The sequence below is a fragment of the Balaenoptera ricei genome, chromosome 10 (assembly GCF_028023285.1).
Source record: "Balaenoptera ricei isolate mBalRic1 chromosome 10, mBalRic1.hap2, whole genome shotgun sequence".
Classification (NCBI taxonomy): Eukaryota; Metazoa; Chordata; class Mammalia; order Artiodactyla; family Balaenopteridae; genus Balaenoptera; species Balaenoptera ricei.
The window spans coordinates 92,311,828-92,332,294 of NC_082648.1; the positions used below are offsets into that span (position 1 = coordinate 92,311,828).

The 20,467-nt window shown below is 46.3% G+C and overlaps 1 protein-coding gene across 2 annotated transcripts in view; it reads right to left on the reverse strand.

The window, feature by feature from the left end:
• SYN3 (synapsin III) overlaps positions 1-20,467 on the reverse strand; it is a 447,953-nt gene that overhangs the window by 395,829 nt on the left and 31,657 nt on the right. For both annotated transcript variants that reach the window (XR_009505225.1, XM_059934822.1), the window contains exon 2: positions 14,978-15,435. Coding sequence is in view for 1 of the 2 variants with exons in the window: in XM_059934822.1 (XP_059790805.1) it covers positions 14,978-15,288 (311 nt within the window). In the remaining variant the exon portion in view is untranslated. The remainder of the gene's footprint in view (positions 1-14,977; positions 15,436-20,467) is intronic.

The following is a 20,467-nucleotide window of genomic DNA, read 5'->3' on the forward strand; positions in this document are numbered from 1 at the left end:
CTCTACTGCCATCTACTGGTGCAATGTTGTAACACACTTACAAATCCATACCCATTACCATGTGGGGTCACCATTCAGTGTCCAACACACACAACCAGCAGCCCTCGACGGGATTCTAACTCTGATTCTAACTCAGAACTCAGAGCACTACACCAATACCACCCAAGCATCTCTGGCCTCCACGGACCTCACCTTCTCAGGAGAAACACTTGTTTTGCCCATCTCTGGAATGTTTACTACAGGGCCTGCCAGATGGACTCAGGCTGAAGCTGAGGGTCAGGCGGTCCATCCCCCTGCTTGGCCGAGAGTCAGAAGTCTGTCTCCTGACAGGCCACACAGACTGCTGCCTCCTTGCCTGGGGCTCATTCAGGCTTGAGCTGCTTCTGAACAGTCCTGTCTGGCAGAGGAAAGGGTAGGGATGGTCTGGAATTCTAGATGCCCTGGGGGCTGGGGTTGCTGCCTGTGTAATTGCCTGGCTGTTTGACCTCAGGCAAAATGGATGACCCCACTGTGCCTGAGGTCTCTGTCTTCCTAATGCAGACCTCTTCCTAACGCCCTAATATGTTTATCCTCATAATGAGATCCCTGAATCCACAGGCCAATCAGTCAAGTCCTTGGCCTTGGGAAGGGGTTGGGGGAAGCTCTTGATTCTACAAAGCTTCCATCTCTGTGGGTGGTCTCAGATTTTACTGCCACATCAGAGGCACCAGGAAGGAGAATATTATAAAACCAGTGCTGCCTGGGGTGAGAAATCGCTAGTTTGGGGAGGCGGGATGTAGTGAGTGAGCAAGATTTATGGGGAGCGATACCGAGTTCTTTCATGGCTGCAGCAGGGGCAGAAGGAAGAGGAGAATTAGCACAAACAGGATCCACCTGTGTCCAAGCAGCACCCTTCTAATAAATCCCATCTGGGATGTACAGTCAATGAGGCTAGGCCTTGGTGGTGCCCTTCCTGGGGAGGAGAGGGTCAGGAATGTTCTGTCTCAGAGTAGCTGGAGAAGAACGAAGGCAGGGATCTGGTCCTAGAAACAGATTTTCTTATTTCTGATGTAACATGCCCATTGCTCATTTGTGGCCTGGACAGAAGCTGGGGGAGATGGATGACAGACCACACAGGAGAACCCTGAAGGTGGACACACTCAGGGTTTTCTCAGTTAGCAAGAAGAGGAGGGTCACATGACAGGCTGGATGGATGAAGGTATGACAAAAGCAGGGCCTTTGAACACAGAGTTCCAACTCAGAGATCCAATTCTAGCTCCATTATCTACTCCTAAGAATAGCTAACCCTCCTGGTCCCCTCCCACTGCCAGAGGGGAGCCTCCAGTGATGGGGCAGCCTCATCATACCTCTCTGCAACTGGGGGGGCTCCAGTGAGTTAGGACAGGGAGGGACCCTCTGAGAGTGACAAGGCCCCTTGCACCTGTACAGGGATCTGTGAAGGTGAGGAAGTGAGACATACTAGGGCCCCGAGCCACATGACATGATGAATGTCCCCTCGTAGGCTTCCGACAGCAATAGGGAAGGAGAGTTGTGTGTGCAGCTCTGATCACAATTCACATCATTTATTCACTCTCTCATTTAACCACTACCTACTGAGCTTCGGAAGGACTGGGCACCCTACTAGGCATGAGGGGAAAGGCTGATACAGTCCCTGCTCTTGGGGAGCTAACACGCTCTTGGAAAAGTCAGGAAACTAACCAGCTGAAAAGGAAATGATGAATACAATGAACAAGGTGGTACAGGGTAGGATGTGGGGAGCAGGGAGATCTGACCTGGGGTAGTGAGGGAAGGCTTCTTTGGAAGACATTTAACACGCGTGTACTAACCATCCACTGTGTGCTCGAGCCTGCAGACTCTAAGGAAACAGGGATGAAGATAACATCCTCACCCCTGAGTTCTTGGCCTCAGGGGGTTTACTACCTAACAGGAGGGAGAGACCCATAAAGGACAAAGACCACACAGGGCATTAGCCCAAAGAGCAGGTCAGCCCACAGAAAGGGACCCAGCCCAGTCTGAGAGCCAGGGGCTACTTCCCTGGTGAAGTGGCCCAGTTCATCCATCCATCCAATGTTTGGTACTTATCCTTTGCCAGGACGAAGGGCTGCAAAGATGAATCTGAGAAGGTCTGATGTGTGTGTATGTGTGTGAAAGGCACAGACAAGGACAAATGAGTTGGGCAGGCACTGGTGGCGCTCAGGGGGCTGATGAAGTTTCCTGGGGCATGTCTCCCAATATGCAGGAAAAATGAGCGACAGGCATGGAGCAGAAGACCTAGATTTGAATTTGCAGTTCTGGCACCTGCAAATTTTGAACAAGCCTCTGCTTCCTTATCTATAGGCTGGGGATGGGAAGATCCACCCATAGGGTCATGAGGATAAAATGAGGACGCAGATTTGAAGGCCTCTGGGAACCTGCCAAAAACGTGCCAGCAAGTGGGTTGCTCACTGGTGGGCTGCTGGGGTGGACTTCACCCTCCAGGTAAAGAGGTGGGCAGGCACTGCTAGTGTTAGCAGAGGACAGACCCAGGTCCTCTCCAGCTCTGCTATTTATTTCCTAGTGCTGCCTCAGACAAACATCAACCTTCCTGAGCCCCAGTCTCGTTTGAAAAAGTAAGCACATCACTATGTAACACTATGTCTGCTGCAAGGCCCCATGAATGATATCCCTGACACCTGGCAAGTGTTTACTGTTCATCTCTTTCCCTCCTGTCCTTCAACACGTGGGCATGTACCTGAGGAAGTGACATATCATTTAGGGGAAGGTGGCAGTATCTTCCTTGCTCTAAATGGAACTCCTGCTTCATGTCTAGCATGATGGAAACCTGCCTTGGCTGCCGTCTGGGAGCTCCTCTTCCTCCCCAGCACCAGCCTTTAGGGTAAACAAAATCCTCAGCCACCCACTCACTCTGACAGCAGAGATCATGCTAGAATGTTATCTCCCAGTTCCTAGGCCTCTTCTCTCCGAAGACACAACACTGTGTCACCCTCATTCCCACAGAATTCTGAAAATCCACAGCCTTCACTCCACCAAGATAGTTCACATTTAGAAGGCTAAGCTGTTCACTCAGCAAACATTTAATGAGCATCTATTAAGAGCTCAACCTGGGGAAATGCCCATGAAAAGGTTACACACTGAAAGGTAATTCATACCAAGGTGCAAGTGACTTATATCTGATCATCCGTAAAAGGGGTTTAGATGGCATAAGGAGGATGAGAAGGGGACCATGAGAATATTAAGTGTTTGATTTAGAAAGGGGGTGTGAGGCCTGTCAAGGTGAGAAGGACAGGGCACAGAAGGAGAAGGCTGTGAGAAGTCATTTTCCCTCCTCCTCCCTCCCTCCACATATTCATCCATCTAGCCATCCGATTACCCATCCACTTACCCATCCATCCATCCACCCACCCATCCACCCATCCACCCATCCATCCACCCACCCATCCACCCATCCATCCATCCATCCATCCACCCACCCACCCACCCATCCATCCATCCATCCACCCACCCACCCACCCATCCACCCACCCACTCATCCCTCCATCCATCCATCCCTCCATCCATCCATCCATCCACCCACCCATCCCTCCACCCACCCATCCGTCCATCCCTCCATCCCTCCATCCCTCCATCCCTCCATCCACCCATCCCTCCATCCCTCCACCCACCCATCCATCCTTCCATCCCTCCCTCCCTCCATCCATCCATCCCTCCATCCATCCCTCCATCCCTCCCTCCCTCCATCCATCCATCCCTCCATCCATCCCTCCATCCCTCCATCCACCCATCCCTCCATCCCTCCACCCACCCCTCCATCCCTCCACCCACCCATCCATCCTTCCATCCCTCCCTCCCTCCATCCATCCATCCCTCCATCCATCCCTCCATCCCTCCCTCCCTCCATCCATCCATCCCTCCATCCATCCCTCCATCCACCCATCCCTCCATCCACCCACCCACCCATCCATCCTTCCATCCCTCCCTCCCTCCATCCATCCATCCCTCCATCCCTCCATCCATCCCTCCATCCATCCATCCACCCATCTCTCCATCCCTCCATCCACCCACCCACCCATCCATCCTTCCATCCCTCCCTCCATCCATCCATCCATCCATCCATCCCTCCATCCATCCCTCCATCCATCCATCCATCCCTCCATCCATCCATCCATCCATCCATCCATCCATCCATCCATCCCTCCATCCAGGGTCTACTATGTGCTTAGCACTGTGCTAGTCCCCAGGAATTATGCTGAACAAAACAGCCCCCTGCCATCCTGGTGCTCCTGGTCTAGCCAGGAGACAGGTCCAGATGAGGAATATTTACCCTGACTCCTGTCTTCATCAGAAGTTGCCAACTGGCCAATCTCATGGAGTCCACAGTCTTGTTTTGTTGGACTTAAATTACATACTTTTAATTTTAAAATAGAAAATTCATATAAAGAATTCAGATTTCTGGTTTCCCCTGAAAATCAATAACTGGGCAACACCAGACCTGTATTCCCACATGGCAAAAACTGGCTGAGTGGACGGCAGCTAGTGCCTTCAGAGGGGCATCAGTTCCCACGCTCAACAGTCCCCACTGCTCCCTGTTGTCTCTCTGCAGCCAGAGTCAAGTGGCAGATGCATTTGTCATGGAGCTTGCGCTGTTGTTTTCCTTGTAGCAGGGAAATATTTCTCTGTGCCCGTGCCTTTTCCTAACAACTGCCTCTTCACTCACTGACCACCTTGTCTCCTGTGAGCAACTGCACAGGCAACCCCTAATCTAACGAATTCCATTATGAAAATGGCAATTAGCTCAGCGCAAACCCTCAGGAAGCCCACACCCCCACCCCTTCTCCCAACTCAGAGTTGGAGGTTAGGAAAATGGACACAAAGCACCATCCCCTCTCTTGCCGTTACAGACAGCCTCTCTCCTGTCGAGGAAACACGTCCCAGGCAGGCTTCCACAGGACCCAGGAGGAAAGACATTCTGTAATGAGGCTGGCATGCACCCAGTGACATGCTCCCCGCAGGGCAAGGCTATACCCAGGCAGGTGAAGTCTGGAGGAACAGGAACAGCTACTGCTAGGAGAGCCCATGACATCTGAGGGACTCCTTCGAAAGAGGAGGACCTAGGTGAGAAAACCACATTTTGGAGGGTGAGGGAAGACTCAGAAGTTTAACAGCTGAACTCTTCAGAAAAAAGCAGGGTAACAGCAGGAAAAGTGACTGAGACAAAAAGCCAGAGTGGGGAAAACGAAAAGCTGCAGGTTTGAGACTCCTTTAAGGGCTTGCAGGCTGACTCTTTTAGAGTGTGAGCCTCTTCTGCATTGTTCCTCCCAAATCACCAACCCAGCTGTACTGGAATACCTGCAAGTGACAGGGGACTCACTCCCTCACCGGGAAGCCCACGTGGTCTCTGGATGACTTTACCATTCTGTACACTGAGCTGACATGTCTCCCTATTTGTCTGCTTCACTGGCCTCAGTTCTACCCGTTTGGAGCCACATGAAACCAGTCCTCTAGCTCAGTGGTTTCTAAACTTGGCTCTTCATCATTTTAAAAAAAAGTTTCCTGAGCTCTCCTCTGGATATTTTAACTCCGTAGTTCTAGGGGTACATCTCAGTGTGGCCTGTCTTGCACCCATTCTGCCTTCTAGTAACAGCACCTCCATCTGCACTTGCATACATGGAACCAAGCCTCTCTCTTGCACACAGTCTTGATGGGACTGTCCCCAGGTGTCCCCAGGACACATTGTGGAACCAGCCAGGTTTGTTCTTGCTCAGGAATTTGATTTTTGAGCAGAGAGGCACAAGGTTGGGAGGAAACAGGAGCTGACATCTCCAGAGAGTATCCACAAGTCCCTGCCTCTTAGGTCCTGGCAGAGCCCTGGGTCCTGACCTCTCCTAAACTCGGGTCTTCATGGTTTTTCTTTTCATTCTGTGAGCCTCCCACATATTTTCAATAAACTCCCATTTTGCCGAAGTCAGCCAAAGTAATTTCTTTTTCTTGCAAACAAAGAACTCTATCCAATACAGAAGGTGTAGGGTGGTGCCTGGTAATCTGAATGTCGTTCTGATGGAAAACAGTCTTTTGGGGACCGTGATCTTAGTCTATTGTCATTGTTTGACTTATGAAGAAACTGAGGCCCAGAGAGGAAAGTGGCTCCGCTGAGATCTCACAGCATCAGCAGAGAAGGGAGAACTTAGGAAGAAACAGCACATATCAGATTCCTGCCCACATTCCCTTCTGCTCAAAGACACTTCCCCCAGATTTCCTAGCCACAGTCTCAGAGGGTGAAGACTCTACCAGGGCAGGAGACAACTCTTCACTGTTTTCCCCTCTCTCCCTCTCTCCCTGCAAGAGCAGGGTAGGAAGCAGCAGGCGCACCAGGCCTCTGGATTGGATGGTGGGGAGACCTCACGGAGAGAGGTCAGCACTTGAAAAATTCCTCAAGTCAAAGGGCTCGGGGCCTGGGTGCCACACAAGGCCCTCACTGTGTGTGTACATTGTCCTCCTGATAAAAGGGGCCGGGCCTGGGAAAACGGCGCTGGTGTCCAGGCGACGGGGCAGGCTGCTGGGGAATGCCCAAGGCCCCTCCCCGCCCAGGCACCAGGGCGGAGGGAGGGGGAGTGGCAGAGGATGCCCAGAGTGGAAGGACGAGTCCAGAAGTCCAGCACGACTCCAGGTTGTGTGAGGTGGCCCCTGTGAGTCAGCAGATGAAGGGAGTAGGAGGGTGGCAAGACCCCTCTCATCAAGACTTTCTTAGCTCCCTCTCCCTCCACCTCTGGATTTCCCCACAGGGAACCCGCAGGGCCCGTCCTTGTTCAAGGAGAGTCTTAGGGGTGGGGGAAGTGGTGGAGGGAGGCATAAGGATTTTGTTTCCTAGAGCCAAGTGTCTTCAACAGAGAGGTGTGTATCCCCCATTGAGCCCCCCCAGCCAACTCCAGGAGGAGGGGACCAGCTTGGCCCCCATCTTCCCATCTTCGGAGTAGAGAGTGTGCCAGCCTACCAACATCCAGACACCCCTCCTCCAGGGCTTCTAGGAGACAGCTCTCAATCATATCCAGCTGAACTGAGAAACATGCCAAGTGGCTTCCTTCCCCCTGGCTCCCAGAGCTATTATATTCACTAGCAATTAGTGATTGCAATTAATTGTTAATACCAGTTACCATTTCAGTGCCTGTACGGCAGCTAAGCCCAGTACTAGCCCCACCCATGCCATCATCTCTAACTCTATAGTGACCCCTCGTGAAAGATGTGCCACGATCCGATCCTGCCTTACACCTGAGGAATGTGAGGCTCAGAGGTCAGACTTGCCCAAGGTCACATAAGTGAGTGAGAGAACGGGGGCCCAGGCAGCCTGCCTCGAGACTGTCCACTTGGTTTTGCTCCTGCCCTGCTAGTAACTGAGATTGTTCAGTCCTCATCACAGGCAGGGATAGCTGCTTCCTGAGCATGGGGTCGACTGGGAGAGCCTGGTTTGGCTCCCCAACCAGAAAGCAAAAATATGCAAAGGCCAGCCTCTCACTGGGCCCACGTTAGCAGGGCTGGGCACTGTCTCTCGTTGCCACCTCCATCAGTAGCGTGGCCAGATGAACTAGTGGACACCCAGTTAAATTTTTTTTTAATATATTTCTTAAAATATTTATTTATTTATTTGGCTGCCCTGGGTCTTAGTTGTGGCATGCGGGATCTACGTTACCGCGTGCGAGATCTTCGTTGCGGCATGTAGGATCTTTTTCTTTTTTTAGTTGTGGTATGCGGGATCTAGTTCCCTGACCAGGGATAGAACCCGGGACCGCTGCATTGGGAGCACGGAGTCTTAACCACTGGACCACCAGGGAAGTCCCAACACCCAGTTAAAGTTGAATCCCAGGTAGACAACAGATAATTTTGCAGTATAAATAAGTCTACACCAAATATTGCATGGGACATACTTATACTGATTCATTGCTTATCTAAGTATTAATCGGGCATCCTGTATTTTTATTAGCTAAAACTGACAACTCTACCCAAAACCTCTGCCGTTGATGCCAGTTCTGAGTTAATGCTGCTCCCCCACCCCCCCAGAAGGTGGCACAGTGGGAAGTGGAAAGTCCTGGTCACCCTGGGGCCAATTAGGTCACAGCAAGGCTTCTACAGCTGCCAAGACACCCTGCAGTCCTCGCACCTTCACTCAAGCAGCCTGAAGCAGCTCAGCTCTAAGGTGGAGGCTGGAGCCTTTGAGTTATCAGCTGGGCAGGAAGGAGTAAGGAGCCTGGGGAAGAGCATGGAAGTGTCTGTGGTACCCTTCCCGAACTCCAGGGCAGCTGAGTGCTTTCTGAGAAAGGCTCTCCCCCAGGGCATCCTCAATCCTGAACTTTCCCTTAATAATAATAACAGTCTTGGCAAAAGCATCCATTTGCTTGTTAATTATATCCTCCATTTATCCTATTGTACCAAGTTCAAGGCACTGTGCCAGGCTCCGGGGATACGGCAGTTAAACGAGAGGTCTAAACTACCTCCTGGAGCTGATGTTCTAGAGCAGAGCTGCATCACAGGTGAACAAACCATCACACCGAAAACCGCCCATGGAGGAGAGGGACAGAGTGCTCTCACTGGAGCCTCGTACCTCCCTGTGAACTCAGCGGTATGGTGAAGGGGGTGGCATTATGAGCCCACTTTACACATGATGAAACTGAGGCTCAGAAAGGTAAAGCAGCTTGGCCAAGACCTCACAGCAGGTGAGTGGCAGAGCTGGCACTTCAATCCTGACCTGCCACCTGCCAGCCCTGAGTTCTCTGCATTTTATCTTCTTCCCCATTTTTAACTCTCTTGGGGAATCATGTCAGGCATGTGCTAGGAAATCACACTTTAATATCAAAACACAGGGGAAAAGAACAGAAAAGACCCTGTCGGAGCTCCCTTGGTGCTTTAAAAACAGGAAAATAGTCCAAGGGCCACTTCTGCAAAGGGTCCAACTTCCAAGCTTGAGCTCAAAGTGTCTGGTTGGCTGCAGGAAGCCCCTCTTCCCCTGGCACCTTAACATTCTGGCTGCCCAAAGGCGCTGGTAGGGCAGGGCTGCCTAACTCGAGGTGGGTGCTTTCCTCTGAGGATGAGGTCACCAGGATCCTGTGCTTGGCCACAGTGCTGTAACAAGCAGTCCTGCCCTCAGACACCGAGCATGTGTGGGTGTGTGCACACATGTGAGGCTCCAGAGCCCTGCTCCATGGGCTGACACCCTGTGCTCAGGTGGGAGAGGGAAGAATGGTAAGAGAACAGGGATGCCCAGCCCTGCCAGCTGGATGGCCTGAGCTGATCCAGATGCCACCAGCATCTGCTCTCATTTTGGGCTCAGAGCCTCAGTTTTCCTTATTATTAAAATGAGAATAGTAATAGTACTCCATACAGTTGTTGGGAGGATTAAATCAGAGAATCTATGAAAACCATTTAGCACAAGGTCTGGTCATAGAAAGTGCACAAGTGTTCGCCATATGACCATGATGAGGACATGACCCTATTCCCAAGGAGCTCGTGCTTTATTCTATTCATTTGTGTGTTCATTCATTTTTCAACCAAGATTTTTCAGCATCTACCTCATGCAAAACACTGAAACCCTGGGCAGTGGTCAGCAGGAGGCAGGTCACCATGCGAAATGCCTTTTAAAAAGTTAGTTCCATTCAAGTCCCAGCCTACCACTCTCCTGCTTTGATTCCTCAAGCAGGTGCATGGTCTGTCTGTACTCTGCTTCCTCACCTGTAAAATGCTCCCCAGTAAAATCAGGAAGTGCAACGTGCAGTGGTGTGCTGGCAAATGCTTAACAACTGGCTCTCTGGGGAGACCTAAATGCCTGGTTTGTAGCACTTGCCAATTTCCGTGGTGTAAATGCGTTCACCATGGCCACTGTGACTTTCTGTTGGATTGAGTAGTAAGTGAGAGAGGGAAAAAGAGGGTTGAAGAATGCCACCAAGGTCACTCCTCAATTTCACTGTCACACCTTCACCCTTGTCATTACCAATAACATCACCTTCAAATCACTCATTCAATCAACAGATGTTTCCTAGCACCTATTATCTGCCTGCCCTGTTCTAGGCGCTGGGATACAAAGATAGCAAGTAGGCATGCGTGGGGTGGTGGTCATGGGGACACAAATTATCACACAGCATAAGAACTCTTGGTGAATCTAGACATGCACAAGGTGCTTTAATGAGTATCATTAGCCATCATTTAGTAGAATGGTATAGCCTCACAAACTCCAGGCTGAAAGCATAGTAGCTAAGGGGTGTTTCAAACTAAGAATCCTCTTTTCATTTCCTCAAAAAATAAAATAAAAAAGAAATCCTAGGCAAGGGTGGAGAATAAAAGGGAAGGTAACAATAGATAATTGTTGAAAGGGAATAGCAGACATTCTGGGAACAAGGACCAGCGGTGAGGCGAGAGGAGAGGAGGGTTCCAGAGGCCACTGGAGGGAGGGGTGGAGGCCAAGGCTTAGCTGCTCTACGCCCCCTTCACCCCAACATCCCCTCCCCAAGCCCATTCGGGCTCCTGAGACCTTGCAAGTAAAACTGAGAGCGAGGAAGTACATTCAACCCTGACCTGGTTATGAACGATCTTTCTTGGGGTCATATTCAATGTTCTCCTTTTGAAAAATCAAACCTAGGGTTCCAGTACATTGTTAATAATTTAAAAATTCATCTGTTTATGAATCTCAAATAGCTGCCTTACAGTTATTCTAGCTATGTAATGGAAAATAAAGAGCCAAGACTTCATACACAGGTGAGTAAAACTGGAAACCCCTCAACTGTATGTACTATATTGCTGACTTCTAAAGTAAGGTGAGTTTCAGGCCCCATGATGCCCAATAAAGGTTGTCCTGATTGGACTGGGTTGGGAACGACATATGCTAATTGAAAATATACTATGTGTTAAGCACCACGGATACAAAAAAGAATAAGACATAGACCTTGTTCTTGCAGGAGAGACAGCCACCTAAAGCTAATTATAATACAGTGTCATGTGTGCTGCAGTGACACAATGGAATGTATTTTAAGTTATCAAAGGAGGTAGTTATTAGCACTGTTGGCAGGGTAGGTGTGTCAGGGAAGAATTCAGAGAAGTGACACTTGAGCAGGCTTTTAAGGATGAATGGGGATTGGCCCAGTGAACAAGATAGGGAAGGGTATTCCAGGTAGCAGGGAACAGAATGTGCTAAGGCAGAGGTGTGTTTGAAACTACAAATCATTGCTATTCCTGAGGAATAAGCAGCAAAGCAGGAAGTGGAGTTGGAGGCAGAACTAGAGGGAGGGCAGACCTGCTTATGACTCTGACTTTGAACCTGAGGGCAATGATGCACCACCAAATGGTTATAAAAGGGGATACATGGTGGGGCGTGGGAGCAAACTGATCAGATTTGTATTTTCAGAAAGATGATACTTTGGTGGTAACATGAAAGGTAACCAGGAGGTGAGGTCAAGGCTAGAGGCCTGAGACCAGTGAAACTGCTGGAAAATTCCAGGCAAGTAGGGCTGAAGAAAACTGAGCTTGAAATGCTTTTATTTCTCCTTTCCCCTGTGGTTCTCAAGGCTGACTGATCTCCCGTCATCCCAGAGGACAGCACCAGCTTTAGTTCAGACCTACTACTGAGCCAGACCTTATCGGGGGGTGATCCTGGTCCAAAGCTTCCCAACATCCTTGATGTAGCCAGGCTCACCTCTGGGGCAACCCCAAAAGCTGGTGGGATCTTAAAATGCTCGGCCATGAGTCCTTCTTCCCAGCAAAGGTGGCTTCGGGACCCTCTGTGTCTCCTCAGAAGATGAAAAGTCCTCCCCTCCCCACCTCACGCCCCTTCTCCCGTTCACTGGCCAGGTATCAGATCATCCTTGGGGGGCCCAGGCTGGTTCAGAGAGTATGCAAGCTGGCCTGTCAGGAAGCAAGAGTGGGAGGTTCCTGCAACTCTCTCACCCACGAGGAAACCTGATTCTGCAGCAGGGTCCTGGACCTGGAAAGGGATGACAGAGAGAAGGAACTGGGGCTGACAAGGAAGAAAAGGGAGCCACATTGCTCCTGGTGGATTCAATCTCAGTCCAGATGGTGGATCTTCTCCCCGCTCATTACCATCTCAAAGGAGGAAGAAAGGGGCTGTGTGAGCTGGCTTCTCCCCCTCAACAACTTCCTCCTCTCAGGAAACAGTCTGCACAGTGAAGGAGGGGCTGGGCAGAGGGCTGACCCCAGGCAGCGAGGCTCTGCCAAAGCCACCCAGGGAAAGTGGGGCTGGCCCGCCACCTCCTGGCCACTCCTGGTATCAGGGGGACAGGCATCCTTCGGGAACTCTGCAGGGAAGGATTGGGGTTTAAGGCAGCCGGCATCAATTTGGGAAGCTGGGAATGTATTTGGAAAGGCTTGCAAGTTCTTAAAGGATCTAGGATGGAGTTCTATAGGAGAAGCTGTTACGTGCGGGTAGGAAGTCTCTGTCACAAACATCCAACGAGTGCAGAGCCAACTTCCAGGTGACATAATGAGTCTCAGTCTCACCTTTCCACTTTTTTAACCACTGAGAGGCAAGAAAAGGACTGCTGTTCTCAAGACTTAATTAACCTGTGGGCATATGAAGCGTGACTGAAACAGACTGGGAGAAATTCCTCTGGCCAAAAATTGTGTCCCCCACCAGGGTGCACAGCTTAAAATTCACACATTGGTCTTGCCTGTGGATTAGAGAGATTGAAGACCAAAGTCAAAATTTAAATGTTACTTGGCTGAGGCTATTCATGGCATTTCAGTCTCATTCACTGTGCGCCTACACTATACTACACACCATATGGGCACTGTGGGGGACAGAGATTAATTAATAAGACCCAACTTTATCATCTGAGAGCTAGCAGGGAAGAGTGATCATTAGAAAACCTTAGTACAACAGGGCTAAATCCTAATCCACTCTGTCTAATAGTGGGCATAAAGAAATTAAATAGGCATGCCTACAGGAGCTGCTGTCAAGATGATTAATATTGCACAGAAGGTAACAATAGTCTGCAATAATAATATACACTTAAATAGCACTTACTGTCTACTAGACACATCCTAAACACTTCTATAGTAACTCAGATTTTAACCGCACTTACATATATTAACTCTACAGGTAGGTACTATTTTATTCCCACTTAGATGCAGTAACGTTCAAAGGTCATATAGCTATTATGGGGTAGAGATTTGAATCCAGACAGCTCTGAAGTCTGAGTTCTTAACCACTGCACCATGCTGCCATTTATTAGGTCAGCCTCCACACAGGGAGCAACTTTTTTGACAAATACCCCCCATCACCATACCCTGTTATCCCTGACTGAACCAGGGATACCACAGTCGGCAGAGAACACTCAAAATCAAGGTCAAATTGGGTTAAAGAGAAACAGAGGGCTGCAAAGGCCATGTATGCATTTTGATTACCAGGCAGATAGGCAGCAGGACTGCACAGGCAAGAGTGCATGGAAGCAACACCCCTGCAGAAATCAACCCCTTGGCTCAGGACCTAAACATGATGCTTTACACAAGAGCACAAGCAGAGATGAACAAGCCTTCATGCAAGACCCTTCAAGCAAGCAGCACCACTGAAGACGATTCAGGCTGGGTCAGAACAGAGGCCAGGCGCACGACTACCCTGGTTAAGATGAAGTGATTTCCTCGCAGGAAAATAACCGCTAATGTCTGAACCTGCTGGACATGCTTTAATGTTAACTGTATTGGATACGTTACAAACTATAAGTATCCCCCACTCCAAAGTATAGGCTCAACCATTCCCAACCTGAGTTAACTTCTCAAGGAATGAATGTGAGTGCACACATCCGTGACAGAATAACAGAGCACCTGGCATGCTCAGGGAACTAAATACATTAATTTATTCATTTAATACATATTTACTGGATGCCTACTTTGTGGCAGCTTTTGGAGATGCGTGCAGAAAACCTTGCCCTCCAGCTCCCATGGCCGTCCATGGGTCCACTGTCAGAATTGCCCTGGATGGTGTGCTTCCTTGTCTCCACATTTGGGTTTACTTCCTGGACTACAAATTCTATGTCTCCAACTGGAATGATAATATTTATCATATCTTTCTACCAAAAATTTGGAGTAGAGACCTCTTTTCCACCTGCAGTTCCATGTGTGCAGGGCCTGTTCATTACTTACCTGAGTACCTAAGACAGTTATTTGCACTCAGTCAGTGCTCAGTAACTACCTGTAGAACTACTGCTGCAATAACCTTGACACATGTGTCCAGTCTCTGCCCCCCAGGATGCTTACCAGCTATCGGGGCGGGGCATACCTGGGAAGAGACTGGAAGGGTTGTCATTTCTGCCTACCTTTGCTGTTAGAAGGACAGGTTCTGGAACAAGACTGCCAGTACATGAAAGAGTAGGGATGCAAACTCATGCACTCTGTTCCCAAGGGTTTCAGATAAGGACTGTGGGCCTTTGTTGGTTTCTTTTACCCTCATAGCAACCCCATTCAATGAGAGAGCATGGCTGAAGCCGAACGGGGTCAAGCAACTTGCCAGAGTTACCGCAGATTTTAAGTTTTCCATTTTTAGAAAAGTAATACAGTGCATATACCATATATTATATAACACTTCCAGTGGGTTCTGGGCAGTACCCCATATCAAATGTATTATGATGTTTGCAGCAAACCATATGAACAAGCACAGTGAGTGGCACAATGAAGAAGACTATTACCGTCTAACTTTCCTTCAGATCAGGTTTTGTTGCCAAATGGGTTATAAACTATTTTCTAGGTTTCAGAGCTTTTTGGATTTTGGATTTGCAGGTGAGAGATTTCAGACCTTAAATACAAAGCCCTTTGGACACAGTGTGGCACAAAGTAGCTGCCATAGTGCTTGGCATTAGTGGCCTTCCCTCCTGCCAGTCTCTGATGCCACAGAGCCTCTCACAGCTCTTCCCCTCTCTCTCCCCCACGAGTGAGATAAGCCCCATCTCCGCTCCTGCCCCTGGGGAGGGGGCACCTGCAGAGTCCCGCTTACCAGTCTGTGTGGGCATCATCGATCACCAACAGGATCCTGGGCCTTTGAACAACAGGCGTGGAGGGACCTGGAGGCTCCATCAGCCCCAAGGGGGCCTGAGAGGTCTGCTTCATGGCAGTGGAGAAGGAGCTAAAAAGGCTGGATCCTGGAGAGGAGAAGGAGGCTGCCAGGGGCTGGGGGTGCCTCCTCTCCATGGCTGGGGATGCAGGGGAGCTGGTGGAGCTGTCTGGGCGCTGCAGGTCTGTCATGTAGCCGTTCGGCAGGTTGGCCACAAAGCTGCTGTCCGAGAGGCGTCGCCGGAGGAAATTCATGGCTGTGAATGATGAGATGGCTTGTTCCTACTCAGACTGTCTGGGTGAGGCCCAGAACACAGGCTGCCAGGGAGAGGGAGTGGTAGGGTCTCGGGCAGAAGAGCCAGGGGAGTCCCACGCAAGTCGGCTGCTGCTGTCTTTTTTTACCTGTGGAAACGGGCCAACAAACACATTAGTGGAAATGACCTCAGCCCCTTAAGGGCAAACAGATGATGCCCCTTCCTGCCCTGCTGCTGGGGGCAGTGCAAAGTGGGACATCTTTTTGGCAAGGCATTTGGCGACATCTAATTAGACCATACCCTTTTAACCTACAATTTCCATTTTCTGGAATTCTATCCCAAGAATGAAATCCGAATTACAGAAAAAGCCTCTTGTACAAACGTATTTATCACAGCATTATTTACACTAGCAAAATACTGGCAAGTATCTCAACGTTTGACCACAAGATAATGAACATGTAAACTGCAGCACAGTCATTCAGCAGAACCTTTTGTGGCTATTAAAAAGAGGTATTTAAAAAGGGACTTTAGTAACATAGAAAAAATTTTATGTTGTAATTTAAAAGATCATGATACAAGATTATAGGTACAGAATGACTACAACCACATAAAAGTTGAAATAATAAAACTTTGGGGAAAAAAAGACATCAGAATGTTAACAGTGACTATATTTGGGTAATGCGACTACAGGGTTTTTTGTTTTTTCTTTTTCTTTCCACTTACCTATGTTTTCCAGATTTTCTAGAATATTTATAGCTGGGAACTGAATTGTGTCCTTCAAATGCATATGCTGAAGCCCTCATCAGCAATGTGCTGGTATTTGGAGAGGTAATACGGTTAGATGAGGCCGTGAGGGTGGTGCTCTCATGACGGCATTAACGTCCTCATAAAAAGAGACACCAGAGAGCTTGCTCTGTCTCTACCCACCATGTGAGGACACAGGGGGAACGCAACAGTCTACAAGCCAGCAAGAGCGCTCTCGCCAGACGCCAGCCATGCTGGTGCCCTGATCTCAGACTCCCAGCCTCCAGAGCTGTGAGACAATAAATTTCTGTTGTTTAAGCCAGTCTGTGGTGTTTTGTTATGGCAGCCCCAGCAGATTAATAAACAAATGCATTCCTTTTCTGAACAGAATACAGTAAGTTTTAAAAAACCAAACTGTTCATGTGAGATCAATATATCTCATTGAGAAAAATGATTGTTTATATCATGCAATTCGACCCCACCTATATTTTTTGTTAAAATTATATTTTTGTTGAGGTAAAATTTACTTAGAGTGAGATGCATAGTCCATAAGTGTACAATTCTTGGAGTTTTAATAAATGTATACACTGGTAGAAGATTTAGTATACTCCAATCACCTCAGGAAATTCTCCTGTGTCCCCTTCTGGTCAATCCACACGCCCTCATAGGCAAACGCTCTGCTGATGTCTGTCATCGTATATTAATTTTAGCTATTCCTGAACTTTATATAAATGTGATTGTGTATTATTCTTTTATGAACAGCTTCTTCCCCTCAACATAATGGTTTCAAGACTCAGCTATGTTGTACATATCAAGAGTCATTCTGTTTTTTATCACTGAGTAGTGTTCCGCTGGATGAATAAACCACAAATTGTTACTACATTCTCTTGCTGATGGATGTTTGAAATGTTTCCAGTTTGGGAGGTATTCTGAATAGAACTGCTCTTAGGATGTTTTATTTAAGTAATTTTGTGGAGAGAGAGGTGGGGAGAGGGAGGGGCGAGGAGAGAGAGAGACAGAGAGAGACAGAGAGAAAGGTTGATTGAGAGATTCACTTTTTCTTTGGGAAAATACCTAGAAGTTAATTTGTTAGGTCATAGGGCAGGCACATGTTTAATTTTTTAAGAAACTGTCCAAAAGCTTCCCATAGCGGTTGTGCTATTTTGCACCTTTCATCTGAGAGTTCTAGTTGCTCCAAATCCTTACCAACCTTTGGCTGTTGTCCATCTTTTTAATCTTAGCCGTTTAAGGGGGTGTAAAATAGGATCTCACGGTGTTTTTTGTTTTTTTTTTTTTTAAAAGGCTCCTCTTTTTTTTTTTTTTTTTTTTTTTAAGATTTATTTATTTTATTTATTGATTGATTGCTATGTTGGGTCTTCGTTTCTGTGCTAGGGCTTTCTCCAGTTGCGGCAAGCGGGGGCCACTCTTCATCGCGGTGCGCGGGCCTCTCACCGTCGCGGCCCCTCCCGTTGCGGAGCACAGGCTCCAGACGCGCAGGCTCAGTAGTTGTGGCTCACGGGCCTAGTTGCTCCGCGGCATGTGGGATCCTCCCAGACCAAGGCTCGAACCCGCGTCCCCTGCATTAGCAGGCAGACTCTCAACCACTGCGCCACCAGGGAAGCCCTCTCACGGTGTTTTTAATTTATTTTCTCTGACACCTAATGAGGATAAGCAACTATTACGGGTTTACTGGCCATCGATATATCTTCTTTGGTGAAGTGTCTGTTCAAGTCTCTGTCCCATTTTGAAAAATGGGTTGTTTACATTTTTAATTTATTTTTAGGAGTTCTTTACACATTCTGGATATAAGTATTTTGTCAGATATGTATACTGTGAACATTTTCTCTCAGTCTTTGGTTTACCATTTCATTTCCTTCATGAGTATAAGTCTGGCAGAATAAAATAACTCTTACAAAAAAGTGAATTGTTACTCGAGATAAAAACATCACAATGGAAAAAAAAATTATACCATAGGATGAGACCACACTTCCATATTTTGGTTATTAGGAGTATTTTATCTATACATACAAAAAATATGTATATATGTGCATATGTATACACATTTATATGTACATATATGACATCTATTACCTCTATCTGCAGATCTTTTTATAAACAGAAATTTAAAATTTTTATGAAGTCCAGGTTACCAAGTTTTTCTTTTGCATTTAGTCCTTTCTGTGTCTGCTTTTAAAAATCTTTGCGAACCTCATGATCACGATGATATTGTCTTATAATTTCTTATAGAAGCTTTATAGTTTTAGCTTTTCTGTTTAGGTCCACAGTCCATTAAAACTTGATTTTTGAGTGTGAGGAGAAGTTCATTTATCCAGTTTTCCAGCACCATTTATGAAAATATTTTTCCCAAATGAATTATTTTGGTGGCTTTGTTGGCACCAGTTGACTGCATGTTATCTATTTCTGGACTTTTTATTATGCTCCATTGATCTGTTATCCTTACACTGTCTTGGTAACTGTGGCTTTATAGGCGTCTTTAAATCAGGTAAAGTGAGTCCTCCAACCTATATTTGCTTTCACAAGATTGTTTTGAGTATTCTAGGTCCTACTTTTATGTACATTTTAAAGTCAAGTTGTACAAAAACGTCTGTTGGGATATTGTTTGGGATTCTGTAGAATCTAGCTCAGTTTGGGTAGAACTGACATCTCAACACTATTGAATTTTCCACCTCATGAACATGTTAGAGCTTTCTACGTATTAAATCTTCTTTAGATTCTCTCAGAAATGTTTTGTGATTTTCAATATAGAGGTATTACACCCATTTTTTAAAGCTGATTCCCAATAATTTCCTTTGGGCTTTTTTGGATGGTATTATAAATACTCTCTTTTCTAAGTTTTATTATCCATTTGTTTGCTGCCAACATCATATATTTGCCAATTATTATCAGTATAGTGACCTGACAAATTCAATTACTGTCTTTCATGATTGTTTATAGATTCTTAAGATTTCCATTTAAACAATCATGCCATCTACAAATAGAGACATGTTTACTCCCCCATTCCAACCTTTTACTTCTTTTACTTCTCTTATTACAGTTGCTAGTCCCTCCACTACTGAATACAAATAATGAAAGCAGACAACTTATCTTGTTCCCCATTTTAGGGGGAAAATGTTCAATATCTCATGTTAACACAATGTTATTAGCTATGGGTTTTTCATAAATGCATTTTATCAGATTGGGACAGTTCCCTTGTAGTCTTAGTTGGCTGAGAGTTTTTATCATGAATGGATGTTGAATTTGCCAAGTGATTTTCTAAATCAATTGAGAGGATTATGTTTTTAAAAATCATTTATTTGCTTAATGTGGTAAATTACATTAATTGATTTTCAAATGTTAAATCAAACTTGCATTCCTAGGATAAATCCCACTTAGTCATAGTGAATTACCTTTTTAATATAATGCTGGATTCAATCTGAGAATATTTTATTGAGGATTTTTTATGTCCATGTTCATGAGAAACACTGGTCTCTGATTTTCTTTTTTGTCCATGTCTTTGCCAGGTTTTGGTATCAGAATAATATTGACCTCACAAAATATATTGAGAAGTGTTCCCACCTTTTCTATTTTCTGAAAGAGTCTGTGTAATATTGGGTTTTTTTCCTTAAATTATTGGCAGAATTCAACAGTGAAACCATCTGGGGCTGATTTTTTTCTATGTTGGAAAGTTTTTAATAATTATCTGAACCTCTTTTATAAATGTATTCATATTCTCTGTTTCTTGTTATTTCAATATTGGCAATATGCGATTTCAAGCAATTTGTCCATTTCATCTTAGTTGTGAAATTTATTGGCATAAAGTTGTTCATAATATTTCTTTACTAACCTTTCATTTTCTGCAGGGTCTGTAGTAATTTCCCCTGACATTCCTGATACTAGTAATTTGCTTTTTCTCTCTTTTTGATTAATCTGTGTTAGGCATTTAAAAATTTTATTAATCTTTTAAAGAAACCACTTGCAGCTTTTTCTATTTTCTCTATTATTTGTTTTCTATTTCACCTATATCTGCTTTTTATTACTTCCTCTCTTCTTACTTTGGCTTTAAGGCTTTTTTCTATATTCTTAAGATGGAAATGTAAATCATTAATTTTAAACCTTTCTTCTTTTCTAATATAAGCATTTAAAGCAATGCATTTCCCTCTATGCACTACTTTAGCTGAATGCAGAAATTTGACATGTTGTATTTACACTGTCATTCAACTCAAATTATTCTTATTTCTTTCTAATTCTTTTTGACCTATGTGTTATTTAAACATATCTTTAATTTTCAAACTCCAGTGCTCTTTCAGGTATTTTATTGTTATTGCTTTTAATATGATTCTGTTATGATTATTGAACATAGTCTATAATGTTTTAATCCTTCAACATCTTTGACATCCACTGAGATTAATTTTATGGCTCAACATGGTCTATCTTGA